General features: G+C 39.3%; 1 protein-coding gene across 1 annotated transcript; it reads left to right on the forward strand.

The window, feature by feature from the left end:
* Positions 1 to 38: 38 nt before the first annotated feature.
* On the forward strand, positions 39 to 17,885 carry PLAA (phospholipase A2 activating protein). Its single transcript, XM_079330902.1, has 14 exons — positions 39 to 258; positions 2,729 to 2,922; positions 3,867 to 3,967; positions 4,051 to 4,171; positions 4,488 to 4,655; positions 5,674 to 5,809; positions 6,341 to 6,510; positions 7,894 to 8,051; positions 9,157 to 9,376; positions 11,421 to 11,489; positions 13,046 to 13,117; positions 13,883 to 13,984; positions 14,573 to 14,737; positions 16,126 to 17,885. Exons 1-14 carry the CDS (start codon positions 110 to 112, stop codon positions 16,689 to 16,691), a joined length of 2,391 nt encoding a protein of 796 aa, XP_079187028.1. The 5' UTR covers positions 39 to 109; the 3' UTR covers positions 16,692 to 17,885.
* Positions 17,886 to 22,987: the final 5,102 nt, after the last annotated feature.

A 22,987-nucleotide genomic window follows, 5' to 3' on the forward strand; every position in this document is an offset into this window, starting at 1 on the left:
CCGGGATAGGAAGCCTCGTGTTGGCCCGGCGGCGCGCCTTTTGACGACACTTCCGGCGCGGCTTCCGGCGGCGGGGCGGCCCGTGCTGTGTCAGGCCGGCGCTGCCGCCATGGCGGGTGAGGGCAGCACGTACCGGCTGCGCTGCTCCCTGCTGGGGCATGGGCAGGACGTGCGGGGCCTCACCCGCGGCCTCTTTCCGGAAGGCGGCTTTGTATCTGTTTCGCGAGACAGAACCGCGCGTCTCTGGGCCCCTGACGGGTGAGTGCTGGGCCGCGGCGCAGCGCAGGTCGGGCCGGGCGCTCCAGCCGGTGCTCCGCAGGAGGGAGAGCGTGGAGGTGCCGCCCCAAGGAGCTCCGCCCCTGCCCCGCCGTCTTTGTCTCTGCATCCGAGTCCTCCTCAGGCGCTGCCGGCAGAATCGGCGTAGCCGAGGGAGGTGACGGGCGGTGGGAGCCCGTTCACAGGAGGCGTTTGTGGCTGGCATTGTCACTTGCATAGAATCACGTTAAGGGTTTTGAAGGACCCCTTCGAGATTATCCTGTCCTAGTCCCTCAACCACGAGCAGGGACACTTTTCATCGGAACGGTTTGCTCACAGCTCTGTTCGTCCTGGCCTTGAGCACTTCCGAGGATGGGATATCTACAGCTTCTCTGGGCAGCCTATTCCAGTGCCTCATCACCCTCACAATGAAGATCTTCTTCCTAAAGTCTAACTTAAGTTTTTCCCCTTTCAATTTGTGCTTACTATTTCTTGTCCTGTTGCTACAGTCCATGAGGAAGAATCCCTCTCTAGCTTCCCTGTAGGCCTCTTTAGACACTACAAGGTTGCTATGAGGTCTCCATGCAATTTTGTCTTCTCCAGGCTGAGCAGGCCCAACTTCTGCATGCCTGCTTTTGGGGGAAGTTTATGTTTTTAAGCGGTTTGCTGTACATCTATGTTGTACTGTGCTTTGGAAATGGTAACAATGTCAATAGTTCCACACTTTTTTTTTTTTTTTCCTAGGTAGTATTAATAGTATTGTTTCCACCTCATGGTATTCAGTGCCAAAGTTATCCTGCTAGGTAACAATGCTGTGATTTTCACGATACTGTAGTGTGCTTTGAAGGTTTAAAAAAAAATCCTGTTCTTTCTCACCCTTGCTAAGCAAGCTTCTTTAAACATAAAATGGAATGTGAACAAAAAACTACAGAAAATTAAATACAGAAAGACATTGAAAAAGGAAAAAAATATCTCAACTTTAATTTTTTTTATACTGATGTTGCACAGAGTTATCTCCTACTGAATTTGTCTAGTTGAATTCACAGAGTGAATTTTTCAGCGTATTACTTTGACCAGAAGCAGTACTGCTAAGGAATGTGTACAGGAGATAGTGGAGATATGGGATATTGCTGGAAGCTACAGGATGTACCTCTTCCCCAGATTATAGTTTTATATTGTGACCTGTATTTTAAAATTACTAGGCCTGAATATTCTTCCTGTTGCCTTCATGTGAAATGGAAACAATTGGTTAATTTGCTGAGTGCTTACATATTGATCTCCAAGCTCTGCTAATGAGGTGAAGAAAAACCAATCTTAAGAGGATCTCATCATAAGGGAAAGAACTTGCCAAATTGCACAGAAGTTTGCAGCAGGAAAAGAATTCTAGTTCTAACCCATAGTTTTTGAGAACTCCATGTGAAGGAAGACATAATTTTCTAGTATCAGCTTATAATGTTGATATTGATTATCCTTCCCTGTTTTGAAGGCTCAGGGACTACAGTAGTCAGGGTTCAGTGGGTGAGCACACTGCTGTATGCTGTTTTGGTTTAGCTTTTCCAAGAAGGGAGGTTTCCTTCATTAGCTCTGTGTGCCTTAAGGGGAGAAAATGTTTTAGAATTTAGAACAGTATCATGATTTCCTTACATATTTCAAACTTGCCAGGCATTAGGGTTTGAAGGATATCAGTGTGGTTTCATGTGGTAGGTTGTGTTTTGGAGGTTGTGGGAACAAACACAGGAAAGCAAAACAAGCACATGGCACGCCAACCTGCATGTTTATTCTATGGGAATAAGTGGCTTTTTCCAGTTAATGCTATAACTACTGAGGCTGGCTCAGGAAGCAATGAGGGTGCTGGTCGAGTCAGTTATGATCTTGTATTCCTCTATAGTGCTCCTAAGGAAGACCCAGTGAATACATTTGGCAGGCAATAAACTTCATTTGTGTGTTCTTACTTTAGCATGTAGTCGGATATACTTGTTAAATTGTTACATTTGGTACCATTTCCAAATTTCCAAAAAAAACAATGACATTGTTACCATTTCCAAAGCACAGTACAACATAGATGTACAGCAAACCGCTTAAAAACATAAACTTCCCCCAAAAGTAGGCATGCAGAAGTTGGGCCTGCTCAGCCTGGAGAAGACAAAATATGTCTTCAGACAGAGGAAGATGCCATGAAGACAAACTATAGCTATTTTTGGTCAAATTTGGCATGGTGTTTACCAATGAGCAAGACAAAAACAAAAGTCCTTCCAGGCCTATCATTGCATTGAAAAATAAGTGGAAAGCTCTGGTATTGTGTACTGGGCAGGAATTCTGGGTTGTAATTTTTATCTCAAATTTCATTCTTTCTAGGCATCCATCATACTTATTCAGCACAAGGCAAACTTAGTTATAAATTCAAGAATTGCAATTACTCAGATAAAGTACTGTTTCTGTCATGATTCTAAACTGATTATCTCCTATGTTTAAGTCTTAACAGGGGTTTTACTGAGATGCACTGTATGAGTGGGCACTCAAATTTTGTATCTTGTGTGTGCATCATACCTCCAAGTGACCTCTATCCTCGTGGGCTGATTGCAACTGGTGGCAATGATCATAATATTTGCATTTTCACAGTTGACAACCCAGCTCCTCTTTACATCCTTAAGGGTCATAAAAACACAGGTACGTAGTAATCGTATTTTGGAGTTTTTTACATACAAGTTAACATTATTTATTAGAGAGGAAATTAAATTGAATTTATAAAACTAAATTTTGATTTGTTGGTATGTAATATAGCAAACTGTTTAATTATGACCTCTGCAAATAGGATTTTATAATCTTAATTCATGCAGTGGCCATTCATTGTAAAGATTTCCAAGTTTATCCTAATGAATGTTTGATCTTTCACTGTCTCTGAATTCCTGGCAATTCACAGAATGATAACACTTTTGTCAAGAATTACACTTTAAAGAAGCAGTTAGTTCTTCACGTATTGGATTTTTTTGTCAAATCTGATATAAGTAGAAAAAATCAGCTTCCTTAATAAACTTTCTCTGCCCATTTTGTTACTTAGATGGGTATTTAATATTGATTGGTGCTTTGTGTACAAAGCTTTACACTGTGTTGCTGGAGCATTTGCAGATTATCTTTATACTAAGTCTTTGAATGTCACCACAGTTTCTGTGTGGTAGTATTTTGCCTTCCAAGAAGGTGAGCTAAGTATTTTTCATATTAAATAACTTCTTGGAAACATAAATATATACCCGTAGACAAAACTTTTCTTTTACTTGAAAACTACGTATTTGCATTAATTGTGTTTCTTAACTAGTTGTCTAACCTGCTTGTCATCATATTCTAGTCTGAGAGAAGAGATCTGTGACTTAGAATTTTAAAAATTTGAGTGACAAAAATATTCCAATTTTTTGACCTGAAATTGAAAATTTTAAGCAGCTTCTTTCTAGGTTGCAATGCAACTACAGTTCGTTTCATTCTTCACTAGACTCCTCAACACTAAATATGTTATTAATACCGAATAAATCCTCTTAAATGAATTTCTTGAAATTTCTGGCATAAGATTTGTGGCAGTGCAGGGTGCTTGTCAGTTCTGATTTGAATGTTCATTCCAGTTTGCAGCCTTTCATCTGGGAAATTTGGCACATTATTAAGTGGATCATGGGATACAACAGCAAAAGTCTGGTTGAATGACAGGTGTATGATGACATTACAGGTATGAAGTTCCTCTATGTGAATATGAAATAAGTACTCTGAATTTGATTCTGACAAGTCTTAACGATGTTGGGGTTTTTGCAGGGCCACACAGCTGCAATATGGGCAGTGAAGATACTTCCTGAACAGGGATTAATGTTGACTGGTTCAGCTGACAAAACTATAAAACTGTGGAAGGCGGGCAGGTGTGAAAGAACGTTCACTGGTAAATGTTGCTGCAGTTGATAATTTCATTGGTGTGATTTGTTCTTGTCAAAAGAGAACATAAAAATCTTACAAAAATGTGGGTAAACTGAGCAATATTTAGGCAGGATTTTTAAAGTCTTGAAGTACTTGTATGTCCAGAAGCCACATGAATTCTAAAAAAAAAATATTTTTTTCAGAGAATTGTGGGTGATTAAGTTTTCTTTCTGACTGCTCCCACAAGGATTTGTTGCCTGGATTTAGATGTGAGCTGTGTAGAAGTGGTATACTGCTGCTAATGGAGACAATAACTGCATTAAAATTTTCCTTTTGCAAAGGGCATGAAGATTGTGTGAGAGGTTTAGCTATTCTCAGTGAAATGGAGTTCCTTTCCTGTGCTAATGATGCTAGTGTTCGAAGATGGCAGATCTCTGGCGAGTGTCTGCAGGTGTATTATGGACATACAAATTATATATACAGTATCTCTGTCTTCCCTCGATGTAAAGGTAAGATTCCTTCCCTACTGTTACACAACATTCTTGAAAATGAAATGACAGGGTGTGTATTCTGATGTTCTGTGGCACTGCCACAACTAAACACTGGTAGCATTTGATTTTTTTCTTGCATCTAGTGTAAATAGATTTAAAGAGACATCGAGATTGACTCCAAGTTGCACCACTGTCAAGATTGCTCTGGCAGTGTATAGGATGAAAATATCCTGGGTTAGGGCTAATTGAAGGCTTAAGTAAAACTTAGATAAAGCAGTAGACAAAACTATTGTCTTAGCTGCCACCTGTATTTCAGTGCGGTTGCAGAGTAGTAAAATAGTAATAGTAGCATGCCACCTTGAGATAATGTAAATTTAGATTTATATCACATTCACAATATGCATTATATGTAATTTAGGTTAAGAATTTTATATATGAGGCTTAATTACATTTGTTTTCAGAGTTAGAGATTTAGAGGTTCAGAGCTAACTGTTGAGCCAGTTGCAGAAGAAGTTCCAAGTCAGTGACCTTTGTGTGGTGTATGGGACACTTGCACATTTGTTCAACAGGTAAAGTGCACGTATATGGGTTGACACATATATTGTATTCCTGTGCCTTAAAATTCTTCATTGAGGAGTCTGTAGACTTTTGAAAATGCTTTATGTGTGTTTTCTGATAAAGCAGGCTTACCTTTGAAACAAATGTGAACCTATGCAAATATAGTGCAAGGTGAAAGTATGATGATGACAAAATTGTTCAGGCCCCTTAAAGGAAGAAGGAATATTTCTTTGTCTTGGGCACATTTTCATTCACTGCCTGGCTGCTTAATCTGCAATTTATACACTTAGGATTTTTTGAGGAGACAAGAGAACAGTGATTTTCTTTTTGCTCTGTACTTTCCTTTGAGAGAAGTACTAGATTGCAGAAGAGTTCTTTTACTGTCGTACCCAGTTTCACAATGGCATCTAGTATTACAGTATCCTAAAAATATACTTCAAAAGTTTTTTTTTTAAATTTTTTTAATTTTTATTTTTAGATTTTGTAACTACTGGAGAGGATAGATCTCTTAGAATCTGGAAAAAAGGGGAATGTGCTCAAACAATCAGACTCCCAGCTCAGTCTGTATGGTGCTGCTGTGTTTTAGACAATGGTGACATCGTAGTTGGTGCAAGGTATCCAAACTTTACTTTCAATATATTTCTAGATCCAAATCTGACTGCCCTTGAAGAAATTGTTAGCATCACTTTGGATGTCAAGTTTCATTTATATTTAAAAATAAATATAAAAATATACTTAAAAATAAAGCTATCAAAATGTGTGTGTATTAAATTTAAACATGTTCTACACTTCATCCAAGAATTAAGTTTTTTATGTCATTCACAGAAATATGAATGAAAAAATCTTTGCAAATGTAGTAAATCATTAATAGATTTGAGAATAAATTTAGTAAGCATGGTATAATGAACCCTTTTGATAGGCATATCTTATCTTGATTTTAAAATTATACTGAAGACAGGTTTACCTGCTTGATTCCTTCTCTGTATTGTTCTAGTATGAAAGTGAATTCCTTTCATAACAATAATTGGGAGGGGTAGTTAGAAATAGTGATGGCTTCTGTAAGCATAGAAGTCACCATTAGAATTTATGCAGTCATTGTGATATTTAAAGTAGTATTTCTATTTGAATGTTTTCTCTCCATTCAGTGATGGTATTATAAGGGTGTTTACAGAGTCCTTGGAACGTACAGCAAGTGCTGAGGAGATTCAAGCTTTTGAAAATGAGCTTGCCCAAGCATCCATTGATCCTAAAACTGGTGATTTAGGAGATATCAATGCTGATGACCTTCCTGGAAGAGAACACCTTAAGGATCCCGGTAAGTTATTGTGCTTCTGTCCTGTTAGAGATGCTTCCAAGTCTTGGTTTCAGGTGTTGAAATTTCAGCTGGTTTCCAGACTTAATAGGGTTACTGAAGGGAATGGCTTAATTTTGCTCTACTATCTTTCACTGATTCTTTTGGAAACAGGTTTTTGGTTTTTGGCATTTTTTTAACTCTCCTATGCGATAATTTAGAAAAAGATGGAATTGATGCTACAGTATGCATATTTGAGATGTTTTCTGCCTGTACTGCAAGCTGTACCAAGATTATGTGAAACAGATAATTTATAAAAGGAGTACTGAGTGTGCAGGTTTTTCCCTAATAAAAGTAGTAAATGCAAATTTTCTGCTTTAGCTTTTGGCTTGAAAGATAGTCTTGATGGGCTCGGTTCACACTTTGTAGATACTTGAGAGGTTCTTGAGAATGCAGTAGAAGCAGTAGTAAACATTATTCTTAAACAGACAATTACTTTTTCCCAAGCTGAAGTAAGCAGTGACTTCAGCCCTTGGCTATTACCAGGAAGTGGCATAGATCTTACATCCATATGAAAGTTCGCATCTTGTTAGACTATGGGAGAACTTCTGAAGTACATGACCTATGTGTTGCTTTGGCCACTTAGTCTGCTGGTGTATACTGCTACCATAGTTGTAAAATGCTCATTAAGATTGCTGCTATTCTTGTTGTGACATGTTGTATTTTGTCTGGTTTTTTTCTGAGATAGATTGATTTTCTCTACAGTAGCTATTATGGGACTGTGTTTTGGATTTTTGCTGAAAACTGGGTTGATAACACAGGGAATTTTTGTTACTGCTGAACAGGGCTTACACAGGGCCAAGGACTTTTCAGCTACTCACCCACCCTACCAGTGAGGAGCGTGGGGGTGTGCAAGGAGCTGGGATGGCACACAGCTGTGACAACTGACCCCAGCTGTCCCATACCATTTGGCATTATGCTCAGCATATAGAGTAGGGGAAGGAAAATGAAGGGGAAGGGATATTTGGAATGTTGGCCTTTGTCTTTCCAAGCTGATGGAGTTCTGCTCCTCTGGACACAGCTGAACACCTGCCTAGCCATGGGAAGTGGTGTATGAATTCCTTGTTTTGCTTTGATTGTGGTTTTTGATTTACCTTTCTAAATCTATCTCAGTCCCCAAATTTTTCACTTCTACTTATCTGATTCTTTCCCGCATCCCAACCACGAGGCCAGTGAGTGTGTTTGTGTGGTGCTTAGTTGGTTAAACCATGACATGTATCTACTTAATTCCTGTGCTGTTACTCCAAGTGTTGTTGAACTATTTTTAAATTTTAATGCTGGGCACCATTTGGATATTTTTCTCTCCTTTAATCATATCCTTGCAATTGTTTGAACTTCTGGTTACAGGAACAAGAGATGGACAGACACGGCTTATTAAAGATAATGGGAAAGTAGAAGCATATCAATGGAGTGTCAGTGAAGGAAGATGGATAAAGATTGGTGATGTTGTTGGTTCTTCTGGAGCCACACAACAAACATCTGGAAAAGTTTTATTTGAAGGAAAGGTACATGCAAACTGTTAATTTCTTTCATTCTTTCCTAAGTAACTGATCTTTGTTCAGATAAAATATAATTTAGAAAACAGGTATTTGAAAAATATCTGTATTAGAAAACAGGTACCTTTTTGTTACCTTTGTTCTCAGAGGTAAAAGTATAACTACAGTTTATTTTATTACTTACGAAACACACTTTGCAAAATGAGCATGCCAATGACACTAATTATTTTGGAGAAAGATAAACCATTAGTAGATAAATTGTCAAGTTCTATGGTATTTATTGTTAATACCTTGAGAAGTTACTTTCCCAAAAGGAAATTAACTTTATAATTTATCATGCAAGGCTTGCTTAAAATATTAGGTACCTGGCCTTCTGTGCTGCTTGTCTTTAGTAACTGTTGAATCTAAAGACAGGTAAGATGACCTAAAAACTATATATGCTGAAAATTGTTTCCTTCTCTGAAATGTACACAGAAAAGCTTGTCAGGGTCCATCATAGAAGAAGAAAGATACTGATTTTCAGTCCTAAAGATTTTCAAGAAACATTAGGAAATTTTTTGCTAGCATTAAAAGTGAGTTTTTAAGACTGAAATTTCTTGAGGCATCTGATTGCTCTATAGCTTTAGCTATATCACTATAGCTATATAGCTCTGTAGCTTTAGAGGGAGCAGAAGTACCCATGAGAGTGACCCAATGCATCTTTATTTTGCAATATATCTGTACACACATTATCATTATCACTTTTACTCTGGCCTTGAGCAGAGAATTCTGGAGAATACAGGTTTAAGTCTTGCCATGGTTTTGGCTGGGACAGAGTTGGTATTCTTCTTAGCAGCTGGTACAGTGCTGTGTATTTTGGATATAGTATAGCAACAGTGATATAATACAGTGATGTTTTGGCTGTTGCTAAGTAATGTTTAGTGTTTATCCTAAATCAGCAAATGTTTACTTGCAGTCTCTCTGGAGACTGTTACTGATGTGTTACGTAAGTAGCAGTGTTTTAAGTTTTTAGGCTTAGGTCTGGGCCATTGTTAAACTTAAACTGTTTAATACATCTTTATGTAAGAAATGCCGGAAGACTTCTAATGTGTTCTTATTTTTATTCCACTTAAAGGAATATGACTATGTTTTCACCATTGATGTAAATGAAAATGGGCCTTCATACAAGCTACCATATAACATCACTGATGATCCTTGGCTGACTGCATACAACTTCCTGCAAAAGAATGATCTAAATCCTATGTTTCTGGATCAGGTGGCCAAGTTTATTATGGACAACACTAAGGGGCAAACATTGTTGAGTACAAGTAATCAATTTTCAGATCCATTTACAGGTAAATATTTTAAACTTATGTGATGACATTTTTGTGTCTTCACAGTTGCTGAGGATGCACTCTTGACTGATCTTCCACACCATCATTAGCAAAGATGGGGAGCAGGACTGGATGCAGTACTGACCCCTGTGGTATACCACCAGTGGCTGGCTTTCAGTAGATGTTGTAATTATCACCATCCTCTGGTCGTGGTTGTTCAGTCAGTTTTCAATCCACCACTGTCACAGAATCATAGAATCATTAAGATTGGAAAAGACCTCTAAGAATATTGAGTTCAGCCATTAACTCACCACTTCCATGTTCACCTCTAAATTACATTCACAGGTGCCATATCCACATAGGTTTTTTGGGTATTTCAGGAATGATGATTCAGACACTTCCTATGGGCAGCCTATTCCAATGCCTGACCACCTTTCCAGTGTAGAACTTTTTCCTAATATCTAGTCTAAATCTCTCCTGGTGCAACTTGAGACCATTTCTTCTCATCCTGTCACTTATAACTGACTGAAAAGACTGAACCCCACCTTGATGCCTTCCAAATAGTTGTAGATCAGTAAGTTCCACCTGCAGCTTTCTCCAGGAACTTAAGCACCCCCAGTTCCTTCAGGTGCTTCTCATAAGACCTGTGCTCCAGACACTTCACCAGCTCCATTGCTCTTCCTTCTCTGGACTTGCTCCAGCACCTTAATATGTTACTTGTCATGAGGGGCCCAGAACTGATCACAGGATTTGAGGTGCTGCCTCACCAGGGTCAAGTGCAGAGGGACAGTCACAGCCCTGGTCCTGCTAGGACAAAAGCCAAGATACCATTGTCCTCCTTGGCCACCTGGGCACACTGGCTTATGTTCAACTGCTGTTGACTAGCACCCCCAGATATTTTTCTGCTGGGCGACTTTCCAGCCACTCTGCCCCCACTTTATGTCTACACTGAGTTGCTGTGACCTGGGGGCGGGGCCCAACACTTGGCCTTGAACCTCATAGAACTGTCTGCCCAGGCAGACTTCAGTATTGTAGCTCTTGAACTTTTTCTACAGATACTCCCATTTTCTTAAATGATTGAGGGCAAAGACACAGATAGTTCTAAAAAAAAAAAAGGGAAAAAAAAAAAGAAAAAGAAAAAAAAAATAGAAAAATCTCCAGCAAAATTCAAGTCAAGTCAGTTGTAATTTTCAGTCCAGTCTTTTTTTTTTTTTTTTTTTTTTTATAGAAAGAAAGCTCCAGTTTTCATACAAGATGCACTTAAGGCAATTAATAAAATACAAAAATTTAACTGGAGAATTAATTCTCTTAAAAATAAGTGAAATACATAGATCACTTTTCAGACAGGAAATGGAACTAGAGCAAGTTGATTACTGATAAGCTAAACCTGTTAATCAATTACATCCTGCTTGCCAAAACCAAGCTAAACAAAATAAATTAATTAAATTTATTTCACAAAGATGAATTTAGGAAGAAAACAGCATTAAAATAATTGAGCTAAATATTTTTCTTTCTTTCAATGGACTGGAAATGGGAATACACTCTTGTCAGGTTATATGTAACTAACTCTGAGAGCTGCAGTTATCACAGAAGTAATTAGGTTAGAAAAGACCTCTGAGATTGAATCTAACCTATGGCTGAACACCACCGTGTCAACTGGACCATGGTACTAAGTGCCACCCATCCAGTCTTCACTTAAACACCTCCCCCACCTCTGTGGTTAGCTCATTCCAATATCTAATCACCCTTCCTGTGATGAAATTCTTCCTTGTTTCCAACCAAAACCTCCCCTGGTGCAATTTAAGGCTGTGCCTTCTCCTGTAACTGGATGCCTGGGAGAAGAGACCAATCCCCAGCTGGCTACACTCCCCTTTCAGAGAATTTTAGAGTGTGGTAAGGTCTCTCCTGAGCCTTCTCTTCTCCAGACTAAACAGCCCCAGCTGCCTCAGCTGCTCCTCATAGGATAGATACTCCAGACCTTTTACCAGCTTTGTTATCCCTCTCTGGATTTCAATAATGTCAAGCTGTGTTTGATAGTCATTGCTTTTCTTACTGTTTTGAATAGGTGCTGGACGTTATGTTCCAGGCTCTTCATCTGGATCAAGTACAATACCTGGGGCAGACCCTTTTACAGGTAATGTAAAATTCATATCTGTCTGGCTAGCACTCAAGATATGCCTTTGAGTTGTGTTCTGTTGCATTCTGTGTTTAGCTCCAGACAGCTGCTTCTTGCAGTTTTCTGGTGCAATAGTGTGGAACAGCCTAGTAAGGTGGGCTCTGCCCCTGCAAAGCATACTGAGATCTGTTCAGTAGAGGGGAGCCCTCTGCTGTCAGTTCTGCCTCATGTCACTCTGTCCACTTACAGAAGTGTGAGGACCTACACGTTCTGTTTTGCCAGACTTCATATGCATGAACCATAGATTAGGTATATTCGTAGAGGTAATTTTCTATTTCATTTTTGCTTTTTTTTTTTCATGATCTTTGTTATACCATCCACCCTGTGTTTTAGATTCTGGTCCTCACTGATACAGCTATTGTAAAGTTCTCCTTACTAGTTTAGCAAACTTGTTTCCAAAGATATTCCCAATTCCAGCCCGGAATTGGCAGACTTAACCCATCCTGGTTAGAAGGTCTTGCTCCTCAAAGAGGTTCCTGTCTGTAATCCCTTAATGCCAATTTTTTGTCTGCAAAACCAGCTGTGCAGTGAATTGCTGACCTGCTTGATGAGTCAATTTCTATTCAAGCATTTTTGTTTTGTTCGGAGTACCAAAGAAGTGCCCTTCACTCTTGGTCCTTGTTCTCAGGGCTCTCTAATGACTTTTGATATCCTCCAGGACCTCCTTGGCAAAACCCGTGGTGACCATGTGGAAGCGTAGCAGGGTAACAGTCTGAAGGCCAGGCACGGCTAGACAGTGTTTCTGTGATAACCTGCATCGTTGCCCCCAGCAGAAGCGCACCTCCCAAGTTACCAGACCATATGCATTATGCAGAGTAACCTACCTGCAGGAGGTTACTCTGCTTCCCATCAATGCTGCTTGATTTTTCTGGTTTTGCTGACGTGAGGTGCAATCTCAGCTGGCTCTTAACACGTCCCTGCTGGGTATTTGTCCACAGCAGTGCCAGTGCACTCACTGCCTGTTCTGCAGTTGCAGATCTAAAGGTAGAGCAGAAACCTTTGTGCTGCTACAAAAACTAACAGCCTTCAGTGACCATCTTGATGGTCTTTCTGTGTCCAGCTGTTTCTCCTCCCTGGATCTGTGGCTCTGTGGTCTTGGCAGATGGAGGCCTCTCTGAGGCCTCAGTGCAAGAGAGTCCACCCGAGTCTCTCTGACAGCAGAGACCACTCTTGGCCCAGGCACAAAGGGAGTCAAGGCCAGGGCAGTGTGCCTCCTGCTGGAACTTGTTGAATAAGGTATCTGCTGTGCTGGCCTCTGCACCTGTGAGTGCCAGAGATCGTGACACAGTGTCTCCTACCTGTGGGCTCACTTAGCTTGTGAATGCCATCCATCATCACTAGAAGCCTGATACAGGCATAGATTTATTTCTTAAAGAAGCATTGAATGCTACTTTGTAATTCCTTTGGTGCAGGATAATCATTTTAATAGTCTTGTTTCAAAAGTAGTTACTAAATGCAGGTATAGGTTACCTCTTTACTGGTGGTTTTATTTAAAAACTTACCATCTTTGTTAGGTGCTGGTCGCTATGTTCCTGGTTCAGCATCAAATGCAGCACCTCCATTGGGTGGGGTTGATCCATTTACAGGTAAGAGATAATGTCCGACAGTGAAAAGCATTCCTGAACTTTTGGGTTGCTTTTGTTTCTCTGACATGAATTCTGCATTGATGCAAAGCCATGCTTTATTAAAAATAGCATATTGAAGCTGCTTGTTCTCTGAAACTATTAATAAAAAAGGGATAACAGAGCCTTTCTTTATATGCAGGAATCAGGCACACAGGCTTTAAAATGTATAATAATAATCTGAGACGATTATTGATCTCCTAGTAGCTAGGTTGTCCATGAGAGAAACTATACAGTTTCTTATATAGATATATAGTTAATGGGCTTTACACAATAGCAGCTACTAAATGACTTACGAGTTTGAGAAATCATTATAGGTGATGTTAAAAGCTTTTTATTGCTCCTTCAAAAAAGACATTGCAGGCTACTGTTCATGTGCCATAACTTGGTCATATCTGCAAATCTTCTAATACGTAAACACTTCCATTATGAAAACATTAAAAATACAAGATTTCAGGTACAGAATTAATCACATAATTAAGAAATTACTGTTAATAATTTCAACTTGTAAATTTTTACATAAGGGGTCACAGTTTGTGAAGGTATTGCTTTCAGTTTTTACCCTTGGGAAAAATAATGTAAGGAATGACAGCTATTTGCATAGATATTTAGTTTTTTTAAAAGGTATTTTTCTGAGTAATATCCAGCAATAGAGAGTTACAGCTAGAACACCATTCTGTGTGAGACAGCTTGGTATACTGTTGAATGCTCTGTATTACCTTTCTGTAGGAGCGAGTGCCTACCAGTCAGCTGCAGCTAAAGTTGAAAATATTTATTTTCCGAAGAAGGATGCTGTGACATTTGACCAGGCCAATCCTACGCAAATACTGGGTCAGTGTTTTAATGTCAAGGATGTTTTTTTAAAATGTATTTGAAGTAACTTGACTAACTGAACTTTTTAAAAAAAAACTGTCCTTGATGCTAGGTCCATTATGTTAATCTAATACCTGGATTTTTAAATCACACTGCAGCTTGAATATAGCACATGTCATAAGCAAAACATGATCACATAATTTAAGTAAAAATAAAAAAAATGTGACCACACTAAGAATATATAGTTTCTTTATTGTTTTTAAAGAGCAAAAAGAAATTATATTTCAATATGAAAGCTCTAATGTTCTTTTGACTCTTATCTGCATTTTTATCTTTATGTAGGCATTTCCTAAAATTTTTCTACAAAGTCTGAATCTTTGTGTTGTACTGTTAAAGTTGCACTAATAGTGGAACTAATAATTATCATTGTGTAAAAGCTTAAAATTTGAAATTACCAAATTGGAAAAAGTGTTTAAAAATCTGGCCCCCAAAAAACACTTATTAGTTGTTACTTGTTTATAAAGTGCTTTTTTTAGCATTTCAGTTGAGATCTCAATTTGTGAAGTCTGTTATTGGAAAGGTGTGCCTCTTCTGTTTGCATTACAGGCAAATTAAAGGAACTTAATGGCAGTGCAGCTGAAGAACATAAGCTTACTGAAGATGACTTGATAATTTTGGAAAAGTTACTGTCTGCAACATGCAACACCTCTGGAGAAACACCTACAGCACAGCAACTTCAGACTTTATGGAGAGCAGTTAACTGGCCCGAAGGTAAACTCTTGCAATTGTTTTATGGGTCATCTCATCAGTGCTACACCATGAACAACAAAAACTAGTCATGCTGTATGTTTCACTGAGTCTGTCCCAAAGACTTTATAGCCCAAGTAGAAAACAGAAGATGACTAAAAGGTGCTAGCAGCAGTGATCAGCTTCAGGGGCAAATTTGATAATTGGTGGTCAGGTTTTACTGACACAGTAATAAGCATAAAGGAGAAACTTGATATAAATTCAGTTGTCAGGAAATAGAGGAAGGAAGTGTGAACTTGGCATCCTAACATGTTACCAAATGAGAGATGAAGTTATGGAGATAAATTATCGGGAAAAAATATCAAAAGTAGCTCCTGTCTAACATGGTAGAGAAGAAGTTACTGATACTTGGCTATATGATCAAAACTGCATTAGTGAAATGACATGCTGGAAGAATGTAAGTAGAGGTGATATAATTACATTTAAAAATGTATTGTCATCACTAATGGATTAGAAAAGGTATTTTGGTTGTTACAGCACATTGTGGAAAAAATAGTTGTTGGTCTATGCAAATATCTTCAGCATAGTGAAAATTAGCTGCTTTATTAAAAGAGCAAGTGAAGATTTACTGACAGGAAGATCATGTTTTAGTATGAAAAGTTCATCTCATTTTATATCACTTAATTAAACTGTGTTTTGCATAACGAGGATGATGGCCAATGTCATGCCTTCCATACTCTTTATATTGTTCAAAGCATTAATTCTGAAGATTCTGCATATCTGCAGGAGAAACCTCTGTAGATAGTGGACAGGTTCAGCTTTGACTTGGTTGTGAGATTGGGATACCAGTAGTAGATCCAAGAAACCAGATATATTCAGAATTTGGGAAAAGAGGGACACTACAAGCTTTTGGTTCAGTTTCCTTCCAATTTCTAACTCAATTGAGGACATATTTTTATTTTCTTTTCCTGTAAGCAGTTTTGGAGCTATATTGTGCTGTAAATTATGGAATGAGGACAAAGGGAAATGCTGTCTGTGTAAGAGTGTTCAGTCAGTGAACTTTCAGCTTTCAGAGATGTTTTTGGATTAGTTACCATGTCTTATGCTTGTCTTCAATATTACCCATTAGAGATTTTAGAAAAGATTTTAAGATTTTCTGCAAAGCATTATGTTAATCTTGCATTGAGCATTATGGATTTTTTAATGATAATGGTATTGTTACTAGAATGGATTTGTCAATATTGGTCTTTATGAATGTGAAACAATTCATGATTTACTTACTTGCATGAAACTGGTACTGTCTGTTCAGAAACCTTCAGGTCTAAGAAGGTCTGCATCTGGAAGAAACTCACTGATAAATTTACATATAATACAGTATTAATACTAATTTTTTGTTTTGTTCTGTTTCTTAGATATTGTCTTTCCAGCTCTAGACATTCTTAGATTGTCTGTCAGACATCCCACTGTGAATGAAAACTTCTGCAGTGAAAAGGAGCACGTACAATTTATCATCCTTCTCCTTAAATTTCTGAATCCTAAAGGCAAGCAAGCAAATCAGCTGTTGGCACTTAGAGCTCTTTGCAATTGTTTTGTCAGCAATGCAGGCCAGAAGCTCATGATGGAACAGAGGGATGAAATAATGACACAAGCAATAGAAACTAAATCAGGCAATAATAAGAACATCCACATTGCATTGGCCACGCTGACATTGAACTATGCTGTATGTTTACATAAAGTCAACAACATTGAGGGCAAAGCTCAATGTTTGTCAGTAATCAGCACAGTTATGGAAGTTGTTCAAGATCTTGAAGCCATTTTTAGACTGCTTGTGGCTCTTGGGACGCTAATCAGTGATGATACAAATGCTGTCCAATTAGCTAAGTCTCTGGGAGTTGATTCTCAAATAAAAAAGTATGCCTCTGTATCGGAACCAGCTAAAGTAAAAGAATGCTGTAGGTTTGTTCTTAATCTGTTATAATAACTTTTTTTCTTAGCACTTGAAAGACAGTGTATGCAGAAAAAAGATGCTTTTGTTCATATTTTATGGCAGACTATACTTGGGAAAATACTGTGGATTAATTACACTTGACGTACTGCAAGATACAGAGCAAATAAAACTTTTTTAACTGTTTGTCATTGGACTGCTTTTCTGATCAGTGCACAAAACTTTGCAAGGAGTCCTGACATTACTCAGATAAAAACAGATCACCAAGAAGTCAAACCATATCAGTACTTATAGGTCATCCAGACAGAAAGGTAGGAAATAGCTGTTATTTAGTGACAGTCAACTCTTGACTCTCACTCCAATCATATTCTGTGTTTCAGCATGATTAGTCTGTTTCTTGACTGGGTTTTTTTCAGCAGATGAGGGGCCCTGAGATGTCTTAAGTTCAACAGTGCATTTCACAAGCTTATTAGTTAACATTAACTCTTGTCAAATAGCCTGGTAAGGAAATTTTCATCAGCTTTCTCTACTTCCTTTTGAAATTTAACTTTCATGGCTCTTAACCTCTTTTAACCTTAGGACTAGATGACTTTTTGAGGGGTAGAACCTCTACCTGCCATATGGATGTTGTGCTTCACTCATAAACTTGTATTTTGCAGCTTGTAAAATGGCCTGAACTTCTAGAGAAGCCTTTAACTTGACTTTTTACTTTTTAAGGGTATTTAAGAATACCCCACTAGTTAATAGCAGATGTCTTACTCTATGTTGTAAAATCTAGATGACTAAAAAAGGGCATCTTGAAGAGTGGGAGAGCAAGCTACATCCATAGAAAAGTTTGAGCATCAGCAGCTTGAAGAAACTTCCTAGAGGTGGTCAGTGTACCCTGCCTGTCAGTGTTTTAGGCATTTGGAGAATGTCCTTGACAAGAAGCTCTAAGTTTTGGTCAGTCCGGAAATGGTGAGGTCCTTCACAACTGAAATACTCTGTTGTAAACTACCAAAATCAAAAGTCAAGTTTCATAAGGTAGCTCTAACTTTGTGTCTGTGCTGACTGTTAAAAGGGAAAATAATACTTTGCAGTTTATTCCAGCAGATCTAAGATGTTCACATCAAAAGGGAGAAGTTATTTACTACTAGTGAAAATACTACAATTTGGTTTAGAATTAAGATGAACTGAAGAGTGTCAATGTTTAAGTTACATTTTTCATTAGACTAATAGAATAGAAAACAGGGAAAAAAAGCAAACTTCTGGCACATGTGCTCCACATCACATGACATCAGCCTATGTTGTCTATGCCAGATGTTAAGGATTTTGTGACCAAGAGCTCTTCTGTTTTGCTCCAGCTGCCTGAACTAAGCTACTACACTGCTTCAGCAACCTTTGTCTCTCCGATCCTTATTTGCACACTTGTACAGTTACACTTTGGATGGATTTCCAAATAAATACCCTCACAGTCCTGATCGTGGTCTGAGTCACACATTTTCCTATTTGATTCACTGGAGGCTCATATATGAGGCAGTTCAACAAACCTTTTGTGATTTAATAGTTCTTAATAGATGAATCCCTTTCTGGGAAAGCATCTAAAAAGCTACTTTTAGGAAACATGTCTGTGAAATCATGTGCCTATCTGTTGAATTTCGGTTGCCTATTATACAATTGTTCTTGAAGCTTCAGCTTTCTAATGTTGTGCTCTTCAACTGTCTTTGTACCTGTGCTAGCTTAAGAAATTATACTTGTCTTAATATTTTTTGTTTTATTATTGTGGGATTGCTCTGTTACAGATTCTCATTACGTGAAAATTGTTATGAATTTGCCAGACCAAAAATTAATGTTTATATTAATAAACATACTCTTGCAACTCCCAGGAAATTGTATATTAAAGGCTATTAAAAATTCACGTAAATTTATGGAAAATTATGAGGCACAGCAAAGCATCCTTCTGGGGACTGCAGCACTAAGTGTTAGGTGAGAGGAGCAAAGCAAGCCAGGATTGTTTGGAGAGAAAGATACATGCTGCCACAGGGGTACTGTGATAGCAACTCCTCCATGACCTACATCATCTTAGGAAACAGGTAGTGCAGAATTGTTTTTGCTGTTGTTTTAAATGGCGCTGTTTAAAACTCCATTGTTGTTCATGTCAACACACAAATGCATGTAAGGGTACTGCACAATATATTGCTCGGATCACCAGTAGAAATTCCTTAGGAAGGAATGCAGGATGAAGTTCCTGTTGAAGTGAAAGAATGTTGTAAGGTGCCAGACATGAGGTCCACAGTGTACAATCTTTTGAGACCAGAGGCCATTGAAAGCAACTACGTACCTGGCACACAACTGGGAGCTGGCTTGCTATCTACAGCAGTAAATTTTGAAAAAGTTGATCTGTGTGCTAAGGGCTCCTGATTTCATTCATCAGGCAAGTAGTTGAAGTATGTTGGAGTGATTTCAAAAGCCCCTTGAAGAGAAGCTGTGTTTTCTGCTAAGAACTCCCAAGTTTCTCAGTAGATGACACAATTCTTTTGGCATCTTTTTGTAAGATAGAAAGGAAGATTTTAGAAAGAATAACCAACAGCAGACACTAGCATGTCATGTTAAAGCATTCTTGTTAGGCATGGCTTGAGTTTTATGAAGTGGAAAAACTTGAGATCTACTTAGACCTTATAACCCAACTGTTGGTCTGTACAAAACACATTAAAAAATAGTTTGAACTTAAGTATGAACTACTGTAGCAGCATGGACGTGAATGATGAATGCTGCTACTTCTCCCAGCGTCTTCTGAGAAAGCCAGATAGGAACAGTCACTGAATTCACAGTTACACACACCACAGATAAGTCAATGAATAAAGACAGAAAGGTTCTTTTTGTATACAGTTCAGCAAGGTTTAGTGCTACAGTGTGCTAAAAAAGTCCAGGGACAAGAGACAAAGATCACTGCAGTGTCTTGGTTTAGGTATGGGGTCAGGGGGGCCAATGGTCTGAGGGCACAGGGGTGGTACAAGGGCAGGGCAAAGGGCACTGACCGATAGGGAATAGGGATAGACCAGCTTAGTGCTGCAGGGGACCCACGAGAGAAGCCTGATTGTCTCATTTCAGATAGTGAGGCATTCTCAAAAGCCTGTGTAGACTTTTCCAGGGCATTCCTCTAGAGGTTCCCCTGATAGGATCAAGGGCCTGCTTAATTTCCCTGTCTTGTTTTACTAAAAAGGCTTCCCCAATGGATTTTTGCAGACACTTAACTAAACAGGAAAACATAAGTAGAACAATAAAAATCATGATAACTATCCACAAAATTCCTTTAACGGAAGATGCAACGCAACCTGTCAATCTCCACCGTTCAAAAAGCTTGTTGACCCAGTCTGTGTTCTATTTTTAAGTCCATTTTTTGTTCCCTTAGTTTCTGGATGTTTGCATGGATAGATTCTGAATGCGAAGGAAGGCTAAAGCAGCACATCCCTTTAAACTCTTGGCAACCATGTCCATAGGCAAGAAAAAAAAAGATCTATTGCTGCTCAGTTTTGTAGTGATGCATGCCTAGTAGCTTCGGTGTCACTAAGCAGGTCACTGAGTGCAGCAGAGGTGGTGTTGACCTGCTTACTAAGCAAGGCACCAGGTGAGAAAGCTCACCGAGAGCTTTGGCTGCAGCCACCCAAGGTAAGAATAACGAGACTGTGGCTGTCTTTACCCCAATTAGTAACTTGGCTATCACAATTTTCACCAAGTTGAGTATATGATCTCTTTTGGTGTGCCAATTTCCCTTTTCTTTTTTTTTTTCCAATTTTGGAGTGAAGTTATGTTTGGGATGAGGGTAGTAAGTTGGCCAAGGCTACAGGGACCCACTTGGAGGTATAAGGAGATCCTGGCTCATATCCCGTCTCGACAGGTAAGAAACACTCCCCAGGGCAACACTTTGGCATGGAGTGAGGACAAAGAAAGTGTATGACTGGTGTAACTGCACCAATTTGGTAGACTAGATCTTGTTAATTGGTGTTACATCTTTTTTATGGGTGGACATAATAAGCTCAAGGTAGGCCTAGTGTCAACTAGGTTGTTTGTTATAAAATTGCACACGATATACTGCTTTGGAGGACCCCAACAAATCAAATTCTTGGGATTCCTCTGGTGCTTGTGGCAGAGGTTTGGTCTACTTGTCCTATGTGTCTAGTGAATTGGGTTTTCTACCTATATACAGGTATTCGTTTGGTGCTACAGAAATCCCTACCAGGCAGGTTGGAAGTGGATTATCTAGGTTGCCCATGGACAGGTATATATTGTCTTGTTGTAAAGTCTTGGCCAGTGTGATCCAGATGTTCTGACTGGGCTATGGGATGATCCACACACTGACTGATGGGAAGGGAGGAGCATCAAAAATCCTATATAGAATGGTTGGAGGTTCCCTGCTGCTGCAGACATGGCAGGATACTTGGGGATCTAAGTAAGTTTGAGAAAATGGGTTTTAGACTTGTATAACTTTAACAGCTTCTCATATCTCTTCATTTTATTCCTTCAGTTTATACTGAGGAGAAGGGGTGTGAGGGAGAAAGGGAATAACAGCATAACAAACTAAAAGAAGTAGCAGTACAACATTTTAAAGAAAGGTAATAGTGCAACACAATTTGTGAGTAAAATCTAACGGAGAGCCTCAATTCTGGTTGGTGGAGCAGTGTAGAGTTAACTTCTCTTTTGAGGAGTATCTGTGTTGATTTTCCTGTCTTCTTCTCCATGCCACCCGAGCTTGGTCTTGTTGAGGTTCTGGAGGAGTGTCTCTGGGTGCTACATTTGGCAGTTCAAGATATGGCTTGATATTCTTGCCTGGAATCCACCTTGACCCAGACTGTGGACTTGCATCAAGGTTATTAATGGGAAGGGACCCATTATTTGCTTGGACTCAGGGTCCTTGATTAGCACAAGTGACTTCTCTGTGAGCTGAGCTCTGATAAGTGTTTGAGAAGTGCGTGACTGTGGGGGGATTTGGCTCCATAAATGAATTATTAAGAAAATGGATCATGTAAAGGGCCTTACATAACCTTTCTATATTTCTACACCCCCATGGTGCTGATCAAGGATTCTCTTGAGGATGTGGTGAGCTTTCTCTACAACAGATTGTCGAGCTGGGGAATGGGGTATGCCCCTAGTGTGTTTCACCTCTCATTGATTTAGGAACTGTTTGACCTTTTGGGAGGCATAAGCAGGACCATTGTCTTTACAGCTTGGTAGATGCCCAGGGTGGAAAAAGCTAGGAGAAAAATAACATATTATAACATATAACATATTTGATAATGTTTTTGGCCTTTTCTCCTGCATGGGCTGATGCAAATACAGCTCCAGAAAAAGTACCTATACATGGATATATTTAAGTCTTCCGAAGAGAGCATAATGGGAAACATCTGTTTGCCATAGCTTTAAACTCTTGAGGCCTCAGGGATTAACCCTCGTCCCCATTGCCATAGCAAAGCCCTGGCAGTTGGGGCATGAACCCACAATTGCTCTTGCCTGTTCCCTTGTGATTTTAAACACCCAAACAAGGGCTGGCACATTCTGGTGGAAAAAATTGGTGGCTTCATTTCGCCTGATTAAAGATGAATGGCAGGGTGGTCTGCACTGCCATTGCCAAAGCATCTACCCTCTGGTTACCCTCTGTAAGTGGTACCAGGAGGTCAGTCTGAGGGCATGGGGGTGGTACAAGGGCAGGGCAAAGGGCAGTGACTGATAGGCAATAGGGATAGGCTAGTTTAGTGCTGCAGGGGACCCACGAGAGAAGCCTGATTGTCTCATTTCAGATAGTGAGGCATTCTCAAAAGCCTGTGTAGACTTTTCCAGGGCGTTCCTCTAGAGGTTCCCCTGATAAGGAAGGAACTCCCTTGAAGGCCCTCCTCAGACTACACCTTTTTGACAGCAGAATTTGAAGTCTTTGAGCACATAAATTAGAATCCTGTTACAAATCTTTTTGTCAATAGCCCAGTTAGCATCTGTATTCTACATTCATTTAAAACACAGTTTGCATGTGGGAGTCCAGGGTTTTTCCCTGGCTCCTTTGGGGGTGCAAAAACCCCCCTGGCAGACCCCTCAGAGACCCCTGAGTGCTGCCCAGGAGCTGCAGGGGCTGGATTTGGCTCCTTGGGAAAATCTGCTCACGTTGAGAGAAGAGACACAGAAAATAATGATGAGTAGAGTGTAAATTAGAATGTTAGAATGTAGATAAATAGGTTTTCTTGAATGTTTATGATAAGGGACACGTGGCCAAGATGGAGAATTTGGGGGGTGGACACCTTTTCCTCCTTCTTCTCCATGTCATCCATGTTGGGTGACACGTTGGCACTCTTGGATTGGTTGGG

Source organism: Erithacus rubecula (assembly GCF_903797595.1).
Source record: "Erithacus rubecula genome assembly, contig: SUPER_Z_unloc_1, whole genome shotgun sequence".
NCBI classification, from domain to species: Eukaryota; Metazoa; Chordata; class Aves; order Passeriformes; family Muscicapidae; genus Erithacus; species Erithacus rubecula.